General features: G+C 38.1%; 1 protein-coding gene across 6 annotated transcripts in view; it reads right to left on the bottom strand.

Annotated features, from left to right (window-relative positions):
• Nucleotides 1–12,417, bottom strand: part of CSPP1 (centrosome and spindle pole associated protein 1) — a 233,987-nt gene that overhangs the window by 13,798 nt on the left and 207,772 nt on the right. For all 6 annotated transcript variants that reach the window (XM_058528814.1, XM_058528816.1, XM_058528815.1 and 3 more), the window contains 5 exons: nucleotides 11,801–11,867; nucleotides 11,090–11,207; nucleotides 6,201–6,340; nucleotides 3,447–3,587; nucleotides 1,265–1,311 (listed from right to left, as the gene is read on the bottom strand). In XM_058528814.1, the coding sequence (XP_058384797.1) occupies nucleotides 1,265–1,311; nucleotides 3,447–3,587; nucleotides 6,201–6,340; nucleotides 11,090–11,207; nucleotides 11,801–11,867 (513 nt within the window). The remainder of the gene's footprint in view (nucleotides 1–1,264; nucleotides 1,312–3,446; nucleotides 3,588–6,200; nucleotides 6,341–11,089; nucleotides 11,208–11,800; nucleotides 11,868–12,417) is intronic.

The raw sequence follows: 12,417 nt of genomic DNA, 5'->3' as shown, positions 1-12,417 counted from the left end.
CCCCCTTTCCCGGCTATCATTTTCTCCAGAGCCCCACGATTTAACACACTATATATTTTATTTGTTTAGTCTCTCCCTCTTACCAGAAAGTAAGCCCTCAGAGGGCAGAGATTTTTGTTCCTTTTGTTCACTCCTGTATCCCTAGCACCTAGAATAGTATCTGATCCATAGTAAGTATTCAATAAATATTTGTGGAATGAAAATGGCTCATCCCTTCTCTTCATTCAGTCCATACAGATGTCACCTCCTAAGGACAAGAGTGACACCCTTGTTGTTGTTAGTGCCGTCAAGTTGATTCTGACTCCTAGCGACCCTGTGTACAGCAGAGCGGAACCCTGCCTGGTTTTTGTGCCATCCTCTTACCTTCCAGCACTGTATCAGACAATGCTCTGCTGCTACTCATAGGGGTTTCATGGCCAATTCTTTCAGAAGTGGGTGGCCAGGTCCTTCTTCCTAGTCTGTCTTAGTCTGGAAGCTCTGCTGAAACCTGTCTACCATGGGTGAACCTGCTGGTGGCACAGCTTTCAGCATCACAGCAACACATAGCCTCCACAGTATGACAACCCACACACACGGGTGGTGTGGTTCCCTGACTGGAAATGAACCTGGGACACAGCAAGGAGAGCACTGAATCTTAACCACTAGACCACCAGGGCTGGCTATGACATCATTACATTGCTTATTTTCTTTATAGGCCTCACCACTACTTGTATTCTCCTATTCCACTACTGCTAATACTGAGAGCAAACATTTAGACTGTACTCATTAGGGGCCAGGCCCTATTCTAAGGGCTTTTAATATATTACCTCACTTAATCATCACAACAATCCTTGAGCTATTTATTTATTTATTTAATAAACATTTATATAGAAATTATTACATACTAGGCCTGTCCCTAAGGACCTTGCAAATATAATTAATTTAATCCTTATAGCCACCCTCAGAGGTAAGTACTATTGTCCCATTTTACAGATTAGGAAGCTGAGGCTCAGAAAGATTAAATAATTTGCCTGCAGTCACACAGCTAAAAACAGACTAACTGGAACAGCCTAGCTCGAGAGTCCTGTTCTTAGCCGTTACAATATGCTTTCTCTACATACTATACTAATACATCTCTAGCTATCCACCATACTGATGAGACAAGATTTAAACTCTTTATTAATTCAATATTCCTGAAGAATTCAAAATTGGAATGCTCACTTATCATATTCCTAAAATTTTTACCCCCAAAAACTAACTTGAAAAATTATAACTGATTTCTCACCATTCTGTAGTCTCGCACTTTAGCACTTGGCATGGCATCCAAGTCAACTGTAGTCAATGGAGAACAAAAACAAATTAAAAGGTTAGAAAATCTGTAAAAAACAAAAATAAATTTTAGAATATCTTTTGTGACTACCTCTCTACTGGAAATTACTTTTCAACTATTGCATTTCAGAATGTTTTTAAGATACTACTTGTCTATTAATAAATATAACCCAGCATCCACTCTAGTTGGATAAAATTCTCCCATTCACATTAATGAATATTGTGAACTTAAAATTAATGCCTACAGAAAAGAAAATAATACAGGATTCTTCACTATCTTCTCTCATATTTCTACACTCTGTGTAGAAAGTGGTTGAGTGGAGTTAAAAAGGGGACTCCCTCACATCAAATTGAAGGAAGCTAAATTCCAGGCACCTGGTTCCAGGGGCAAAGATTTTGGATCAGGTATCCCAAAGACCCCTCCAATGTGACCAGCATTCCTACATGTTCCTCTGAATAGTGCATTTTGTCCTTTTAGATACTGCCTTTGGGAATAAATAGGCTGCCAACGATAGCCTGTATTCCTACTTAGACTATCTTATAGCCATGTTTGTGATTGTTTCATAGTTAAACCATATTCTTATGAATTAAATCATCATAGTGTTTGCTGGAAGTTGAGGGGTAGTTGCCGTGAGAAATGGATACCCTAAGTGCCAAAATGCAGACTGAGGACTACTTTTGGGCTAATCAATCTAAGTTGCCAAGATAACACTAGATCAGATCATCAACTGGGTCTCCTAAGGAAAAATTCCACCAAAATGGATGTAAAGGTTTAAGAATGTACTTGCTTCTCTCTTCTCTCCTGATGATATGCCTACGATTTATCATAGAATTTGGGTTATTCTTTTTGTGTGTGAGGAAGATCAGCCCTGAGCTAACATCCATGACAATCCTCCTCTTTTTGCTGAGGAAGACTGGCCCTGAGCTAACATCCGTGCCGCTCTTCCTCCACTTTATGTGGGACGCCGCCATAGCATGGCCTGACAAGCGGTGCGGCGGTGCGCGCCCAAGATCCGAACCCGGGCTGCCAGCAGCAGAGCGCACGCACTTACCTGCTATGCCACGGGGCCGGTCCTGGATTTGGGTTATTCTGCTGTCAGAAGGTGATCTATGAGACCACTGTTAAAAATTCTGTACAAGATGGAGGACAGACTTTCCCTACATCAATTTTTATCAAAGTCTTGACCTATGATCTGGGCCTAAAGTGGTACACCACTTACACCTGTGATACTGTCTCACGTCATCAAAAAATGTTCCTCAAATTCTGAAGGCCAGACTAGCCTGCCAAGGTAGGGTTTTAAATTTCCCTAAAAACAACTGGTAGGACCATTTCCTCCTATTCTTATTACCTGATTGTTGTGTTTTTATAACTCATTTTCCATGGCTACCCTCAATGGCCTGAATGCTGGCAAAGCTGGTGAAATATGTGTGAGCTCATGCACTACACCCAGGTCAATAGGGCCCATCAATGTTCTCTGAAGCAACTAGCTCCACTCTGCCTCTAGGTGCCTGCCCACCCAGTTACACACTCCCAAGGGACCCTAGATTTCTCCTTTGCAGCATCATCACACTTACACTTATTTAGTGTCTGACTTCTCTAATACAGTCTAAGCTCCTTGAGAGCAGCAGCATATTTCACTCATCAGCATATCTCCTGGATATGGGTCAGTACCTGCGCTTAGAGTAGGCACTCAGAAAGTATCTGTTGATTGCCTAATTATACAAAAACATATGCATACGCCAGTCTGATGCTTTACAGATTTTTTTATGCCATACCAAAACTTAGACACACACACGCACACACACAGACACACATGTAGAGGAATGCCCCGTAGGGCACTAATCTGTTTGCCCAGCATTCCTTCCCTTGGTTCCTAGTTTCTGGTGCAGATGCCACCTGGCCTAGTCAAGGGATTCAATCCTCAGGCTACAGTGAATTGCTGGGCCCCCTCTCATGCATGGATACATGATCCCAGGCAACCCAATCAGAGCCCTCTTGGGGACCTGTTCTTTTCTGGGACTACAGGCCAGTGAAGGGAGCCTGCCCGGGACTGAAATCGATACAAGAGATGGAGAAACAAAGCTGACAAAAAAACAACCCATTGATAGTATTTGAAATAGTAATGATTATTTCTTACCTTCAGCACCTTCCTGCATTTTTATTCTATTCAGTCTCTTCTGCTGCTCTCTCAGCAGGGCTTGCTGCTGAATCTCTAAGGTGTGACGATCTCTTGGAGGGTCCGGGTACATAAATTTCAGATCAACTCGTGTTTCTGAATCTGGTGCAAAAAATAAGTTATATAACTAAGTTAAATCTTGTTTTCAAATGAGATTTTATAAAACTTCACTATAAGTAACATATGAGTAACCTAATTTCAAAGTCAAGGAACAATGTAAATAATGGGACATCACCAAAGTCAAGGGACATTAAAATCATCATAAAACTAAAGAACATGAAATTAATATTCTTTAAATAAATGTCTTTTCACAAACTTACATCACACTGATAATGTATAAGGAGGCCCCCAGAACAAGCAGCAGCTTACTGGCGCCTTCTCCATCCCTACCTCCCCCACGCCCCCCAACATGCCACCCTGAGCATGCAGCAGGGCAACCATGTACAGGTATATCCAAGGAGCAGTCACATGGCTATAATGCAAGCAACCATGAGATAATGTAATCACAGCCACTCCCTAAAATACACCAGAAAAAAGAAAACGTAATGTTACTGGCCAATTAATATTTTAGCCTTTGCAAATATCGTGCAAAAAGCAAGATAAATGCAGGCTGGCTGGAACTTTAGGAAGGATTTCATTACTGGAGGAAATGACAGTCTAAGAATTCACCTATGCCACAAGTCCAAGAATATCAGTTGATTAGAATGAAAATGTTAAACATTAATTTTTAAATCTTGAGAATAAAAATAGAGTTCATATACTTAAAAAGGCTTGAAAATATTATTCCCTTTCATCTACTAATTACACTTCTGGGATATAATTTAAAGAAATGAACCTAACTATATAACAAGCTTTATGATCAGAAATTATCAAAATAATATAATAGTGAAAAATGGGAAGCATGTTGAATATCTAAGAATTAGAAAATGATTAAGAGGAAAGTTAACAGAAGAGACTCTGGACACACAAACTTGGACTGGACCACTTCCAGACTCAGTTTCCTCTCTGTGAAAACAAAATATATCAACAACTAAGTCATACGATGAATGAGGACTAGCGATGGTAATATAGGGAGACCAATGGCTCAATTTTATGGTTTAAACCTTTGTGGTCTCAAGACCTCTTTACACTCTTAAAAACTGAGGACCCCAAGGAGCTTTTAGTTATGTGTATCTCTCCCTCTCTCTCACACACACCCCACATCAGAAATTAAAACTAAGAAATTTTTAAAACGTGAGAATACACAAGCACACATTCTACTAACTTCAGAACAATGAGGTCATCACATGCCATGTAACTGCTGGAAAATCTGTACACACATGAGAGAATAAATGAAAAAGACAAATAATGCCTTAGTTTATAACAAGAACAATTTTGAGCTCATGGGTCCCCTGTGAGGTCCTCACCAAACTCTGAGATCCACTAGCTTAATACAATGCCTGTCATATAGTAAGTAATCGAAATGATAGCATAAGAAAAACTATGGTATATGTAATTGATGACACCTGTAAATCTAAGCAAACAACACAAGAGAAAACTAAATAACATAATTATATCTTTTATTTTACTTTTTTTGTTTTAATTAGGCTCAGAAAGAAGACTAGAAAACATCCAAAACATTAATGGTGTTTATATTTAGGTGGTTTGAGTACAGTGATTTTTCCCTCTATCTTTCTGTATTTTCAAAACTTTCTAATACAGATATTATTTTTAAAAATAAGAAAAAGAAGAAAAGTTTAAATTCTAGTTTATCTGGTATAGGTCATATGACCACACATCCAACAATATGCTTCCTCCACTACTCTGTAAAGAAAAATACCATATAACACATATTTTGGTTCCTCTACACGTTTTCAGTCTTGCAGGCTCTGTGTACCTTGGCAATCCTATTTCTCTAATAAGCTTTCTCTCCTCCTCCTAAGTGGCTACATCGAATCTTTTCTGTTCTCTTCCTTCAAAAATCCTATATTTCCCCCTGCCTACTCAGGTACCCTGCTCTCTTCAATAATCATTCCCTCCCTCTCCTATATCCTAAGCCTCTTTCTCTTGTAATAGTTTTTCACATTAGCATCCTAACAAGTTTCTCTAGCTCTGGATCCTTCTCTCCTCCCCTTCCCAGCCAAGCTTCTTCCAAGAGTTGTCTTATGCTTACAGCCTCCAACCTTTGCCTCCTACTCAATCCTCACTCCAAAGTTAACTGGCTTCCGATTCCATAATTCCACTAAAAAAGAGCTAGTTGAGGTCACCAATGACCTCTGATTCAACGGACACTTTCGAATATTCATCTTACACAACCCTTTCTCCTTGATACACTCTCTCCCCTCAGCTCTTGGATACCACATTCTCCTGCTTTTCCTGCTTTCCTCCAATCATTCTGGCTTTTCCTTCTTAGTCTCTTTCCTACACTCATCTTACTTTGTCCATCCTCCATAAAATGCCAAGTGCCACCCTTCACACTGTTTTACATGATCTCATCTACTCCCAAGGCTTTAACAGCTATAACGCTCTCCAAAAGAAAATAGTTAGCCAAACTAAAGCTTCATCTACAAGATTGGTACACTGAAGAACTAGAATATAAAGAAGTTTTTTTCATTCTCACTTAAATATCATAAATGAAACTTTACTTTAGAAAAAGGATACAAACATCTTTAAAAGATACTTGAATATGGGTAGAACACTCTTGCTATACCTTTAAAATAGCAGCATTCTACTTACCTCTATCTTTCAGCTCATTAAAGTCATGAATATTCTGAAAAGTAGTAGGGTCTAAGCCCTTAGGTGACTGTCTTCTGACAGGAGCTTGCAACCGATGTCTAGCCATGTCAAATATATCCATGGGATTCCTTTCTCTTTTCCTATAGATAAATGACAAATTATGATAAATGTGTTTTATGGGAAGAAAATCTGAGTTCCTATTTAACTCTCTGTATAAGAAATTTGGAGGGGCCGGCCCCATGGCGTAGCAGTTAAGTGCATGCACTCCACTGCTGGCGGCCTGGGTTCGGATCCCGGGCGCGCACCGAGGCACCACTTGTCAAGCCATGCTGTGGTGGCGTGCCATATAAAATGGAGGAAGATGGGCACAGATGTTAGCCCAGGGCCAGTCTTCCTCAGCAAAAAGAGGAGGATTGTCATGGATGTTAGCTCAGGGCTGATCTTCCTCACAAAAAAAAAAAAAGAAATTTGGCATCTTTCACCACAGTATATCATAAAAATTTATTCTAATAGCTGTTATTTCAATCCCCTATATTAAAAAATAGGGTATTTATAAGGTCATTGTTTGTAATCTTTCAAAACGCTCAGACGCCCTGTATCTTTTTAGAAGAGTACAATGGTTTAAGCTTTCCCTTAAAATGTTCATGTAGTAGAAAGATCACAGCCTTTGAGGTCAGAGAAACTAAGATTCAAAGACCAGCTCTGCTATTTACTAGCAGTTTGACCTTGATTCATCATCTATAAGATGCAGATAATGTCTATCCCTTTTAGTCGTATCAGCATGAGAATTATGTGAAGTTATACATTGTAAAGTACCCAGCATAGTACTTGACATGTATTAGGCACTCAATGAATGTTACCTTTCCCTCAGCCTAAAATAGAAATTATACAAAGAAAGACAATATTAATATGCTGCCCAATAAAATGGGTACTATCCACAGTCCTGAACACTGATTTTACAACAGGCTTTCAGGGAACCTGAATTAGTTGCTAATACCTAATTAATTAATTAACACTCTAGTCCTGTGATGCCTAGGAAGTTAACATAACAGGCAGGTAGCTTAGTAAGGGGATTTTCTGCTGGGGCTTTGGGGGAGTGATGATAATAGAACTGGGATGGGGGATGGTATCTCTAGCCCTGAAAACGAAATAAAACCACGTATCTCCTGCTGATTTCTACAGCACTAGGAAGGCCCTTCTATTTTTGAAAATGCAGCTCTAAGCTATAGATGTAAGAGCGTTGGTGAGACTCCTGCCTTCATTTCTTTATTCACTAAATCTTCCCTAAGCACCTAGACAGAAATAGCTGAGATTCCAACACGCAATACCCCTGCTCTCCAGGAGTTTCTTTTCACAGGGAGGACTCACCAGGGCCACAAAACCACCTTGTCAAGGTTGAAACAGATCTCTAATGGGGAACCACCTAGGGTGATAGGAACTGCAACAGAGATTCACTAAAATGCAAAACAAATACTAAAAAGCCCTCTAGAAGGCCATTCAATTGGACGCCTGTCTAGTTTCTATTAACACTAACAGTTAAATAGGCTGCTTAGTTGGGAATTAGGTTATTACATCTTTGCACATGAGCTGGCTCGTGTTTGTTTTGTGCCTAGCACACAGTAGGAGATCAATGTGGTAAATTAATGAATAAAGATTCTTTTTGTGAAGCTATTATAAAATTGGAATAAAGAACCAACCCTGAGATGTCTCTGATCACAATACATATTAAAAATTACCAAAGTAAATTATTTAACCAAATCTTGCTACATAATGGTAATTCTAACATATATTATCTAACTTCAGTTAGTACATAGAATTTATAAGGTACTTTCAAGTAAATACATTTATTTATTCTTCACTAGAATCCCATGGGGTAGAAATTATGTACGACTTGCAAATGAGAAAACAAAACGTGCCTAGTTTCTCTTTCTTAAATCATACTGGTTTGCGAAAAGAGAAGCACAGTCTTCAATTTATGAATGAAAATAAAATGTCAAAAATCTATTACTGAATCAAATATGCATGTCTGGAATACGGAAAGCTGCAATAGTTAAGGCATTTATAATATCCTAAAAGTAAATACAGAAAAACTATACTGACCTCCCAATTACTTAGAAGAAGTTGACCTACTATGGAAGAATTATTCATTGAAAATTACCACCTTGGGTTAACACTTCATTATGTAGCCTGTCTATATCTTGAAATTTCCTCACTCTGTTTACTTGGCCAGAACATGCTTGGAGAATGCCAACAAAAATCTAATCAAAGCATAATTAGGCAAGTTAACATGCTACATTAAAATCCTACCACATACTGGATTTGAGTCAGAGATATCAGTATGAATTTAATATATACACAAATTGATAGACATAAGAACAATTATAGATATGTTTATGACTTAGTATATACACATATTATCTGTCCACTGAGGGTCTAGAAGCAATGACACCCAGTAGCAACAAGCACATTTAGCATCCAGAGCTTGGTTTCTAAATATCATTTTCCAAGAGGAACCAGGGTTCCTTGGAGAAATGGCTGATTCTAGGGCTGGAGCAGAGGAAATACAAGATGATCCTGGAGCATCTTGTAGTACCAGAAAGTAAAGAAATGCTCAAACAAAAAAGAGGATGGGGTCATGTCAAAGGGACACAGGAGCCAACCTGAAAGAGCTCCCAGTGGCCAAAGCTGCAACAATTTGAGCAACAACATAAATAATGTAGTATTGTAACCCACAGGACAAAATAAATATACATGAGGCAACAGTGATAAAAATAAGTGACTGAATAAATAAATAAAGGGAGGAGAAGGGATGAATCTTTCTTACAGAAGAATTCTAAATAAAGTATGTAGATAACACCCTCATCAGGAGATGGAGCTTAATCCTACTCCCTCTCCACTCTTGCAAGTGTGCTAAACTTAGTGATTTGTGTCCCAAGAAGAGTAACTTTGCAGTGGAGAAACCTGGCAAATACTACTTTAACCAAATGATGAAGGTTCCCATCCCCAGGGATGTCATGTGGATGTCACATACCCCCTGATATGAAGTGATGAGAAGGGCACCCTGTGCTGTTCTTACTAAAAACCCTTAATCCCAGTCCAATCATGAGAAAACATCAGACAAATCCAGATGGGGGGACATTCTAAAGGATACCTGGCCAATACTCCTCTAGACTGTCACAAACATGAAAAACAAGGCAAGACTCAGAAACTGTCCCAGACCAGAGGAGACTAGGAGACATGACAACTCAGTGCGATGTGGTACCCTGTACTGATTGGATCCTGGAAAAGAAAGAGGACATAGTGGAAAAACTAGAGAAATCCAAAAGGTCTGAAATTTAGTTAGTAGTAACATTCCAATGTCAGCTAATGACAAATGTACTCTGGTAATGTAAGATGTTAACACTAGGGAACACTGGGTGAGGGGTACACGGAAACTCTCTGTACTATGTTTGCAACTTTTCTATAATCTAAAATTATATCAAAATAGTCCGTTTATTTTTTTTTAAAAAATAAACACCATTTGTGAAGGGATGCATTTATATGGTGACTGACAAACAATAATATACAACTAAAATTTCACCAAGTTATAAACTATTATGACATCAATAAAAAAATAAACACCCTTTAAGGAAAGTGTGGTAGTTGCCTACTACATTGATTTTTACAACCGACTAAAAGATTGCAACCTGTAGTTTGAATAACACTGCTTTATAAAATTTATGAGTCCTTTTGCAAAAAATGATCAGAAATGTTTGGTAATCTGTAAGTTATTTTGCTGGAAAATACTATTTCAGAAAACAATACATTGTTGAAGGAAAACGTAAAAATTAGCTTTAAAATGTAATTGTCTGTGATTATTCCAACCCTGAAATTTTCCATTCCTATATCATTTTCCCCTCAGGAACTAAATTTCTACACCTGATTTTGTAGAAGAAAGGGAAAGTACGGAGATTATTTTTATAATTGTCTAGCCTGTGTCTTCTTCTAGTCTTGTTTCAACTATCTCTGTCCTATCTTAGGCTTCCTTATCACTTAGATTAGCTTAACAAGCAACCTCTGCATCCCTCTGCTTTGTGTACATAAGGTCCAGAATTAGTCAATTATTTGTCAGTCACTGATTTCTGTAGTGAAACAAACAATCCATCCTAAAGACACAGCTGAAAGAATGGCCTGCTTCCAATACTGATTCTTCACTAAGTCTAATCCTATTCAACATTTCACGCTTAGGGACATCATTTTTGGTTTTCCTTCAAGAAAGTGCTACTACTTCTTCTTTCTTCCTCCCCACCCCCAACCTTCTGTTACCACCACCACCACGATCACCATTGCCATAAATATATTACTGGCAGTACAGAAGGACAATTAAAATGCTCAATTTTATATTAGGTTAAATAAATATTTATTAAATATCCCATATTTTCAAAGTGAATAAATTCAAAAGTTGTGGACAAATGTTCTATGAAGGCAACTTTATCTACATAAAATTGAAGAATGTGGATCAAAAAAGATTATTAGTCAAGAACTGTTTTGCCAGTAAAGAAAAAAAGAAAGAAAAAGAAAACCTACCACATAACTACAAAGAGACTCAAAGAATCATGTAGTATTTTGGATTAGTTGCCCCAAGTCCCTCCACCAGAATATAATTACTTAGCTAGATTTCTTTGGGGGCAAAAGGCAATTTTAGTGATTACAATTTCACCAAGAATCTGTTAAAAACTTTTTCAAGCATGCATGCAAACTATCCATTCTAATAAAGGTGGTTTTACAATAAAAATTAAGTAATCCTGTTCCAAAACTGTAGAATTAGTGGATAAATTCTGATTGACATGATTCTTTATCCTGGACACAAAAAATTCAAGAACAAACAAAAAATGCAATCCGAAACTTGCCTTATATGAATTTCATCATCACCATCCATGTGGAGCAACCGCCCTTGTAGACGCCGCTCTTCACTACGAAGCTGTTTTCTCATTTCTGATAATTCCATAATTACATTTTTTTTCTCCTCTGCAAATTCCCATAAGTAAAAAATGAGACAGGTATAAGAACAAAAGATTAAACATTAAAACATAACCTGACTTATCATAAAGCTAAAATGCTCACAGAGACATTTTTATAAAACTTATTTTTAATGCTTTATATACACAGATCATATTTATAAATATCATTAAGACCCATAAACACATTTCTGATAAAATAGGAATTTCAAAAGTTCAGCAATGTTTTTGGAGTGAGGAGAGTGCAAATGTAAGGGGGCAGCACAAGGAGGTTCTTTTATGGAGACGGAACAGCTCTCTATCTTGACTGCGTGGTAGTTACACAATTTATACATGATAAAAATGCACAGAACTACACACACAAACACAAGGACACATAAATCTGTGCATGTTACAACTGTGAAACCTGATGAAGGTCTGTAGAGCACACCAATGTTAATCTCCTGGTGAGATACTGTACTTTGTAAGATGTACAAAGTTTGGGGAAGGGTACACATGACCTCTTTGTACTATTTTGCGACGTACTGTGAGTCTACAATTATTTCAGAACAAAAAGTTAAAAAAAGAAATCTTCTAGATTACAGGTTTAATAGTTAACTCTACCTTCTGCACGGAGCTGATTTTTCCTGGCAGGTACCGGAGGAGACTGTGCCCTGGACACGGAACTTTCCTGTTTAATATTCATGACAAAGATATACTCAGTATGTCTTCCCTACTCAGAAACTTCACAGAGTAATTTTTTGAAGTCACTATATGTAAAAGAAACCCAACTCCCCTATCCAATCTATAAACTTACCCTTCCCATCACAATGGGAGACTCCTTGCCCCATCCAGAAATAATCCCTTTTCCTGTAACTCTGTATCTGATAAGTGACTCCCATCTCTTCCATCAATTATTCTCTTTTCTCCACCCTCTGCCTCTCTCCAAACACATTCCTCTCAGCCTATACTTAAAAATCTCTCCCTTCTTTAAAAAAAAATTTTACCTCACCCTTCATCACTCACTATCTATTGTCCATCCTCTCCTTCCCTTTATAGCCATGCTTCTTTAAAGAACAGTAAATGCAATATGGTGCCAACTTCCTTTTCCCATTACCATTACCATTCCCATTCCCATTCCCACTCCTCACCACACAGCTACTGCCTTTGCTTCTATACTCTATCACTCCACTAACACTGCTCTCACCAATGTCACCAAGTGATCCCCAAGTGACACATTC

This window comes from Diceros bicornis, chromosome 33, assembly GCF_020826845.1.
Source record: "Diceros bicornis minor isolate mBicDic1 chromosome 33, mDicBic1.mat.cur, whole genome shotgun sequence".
NCBI lineage: Eukaryota > Metazoa > Chordata > Mammalia > Perissodactyla > Rhinocerotidae > Diceros > Diceros bicornis.
Note: the sequence above shows the minus strand (reverse complement) of the source record. Positions and strands in the feature narration are given on the sequence as shown.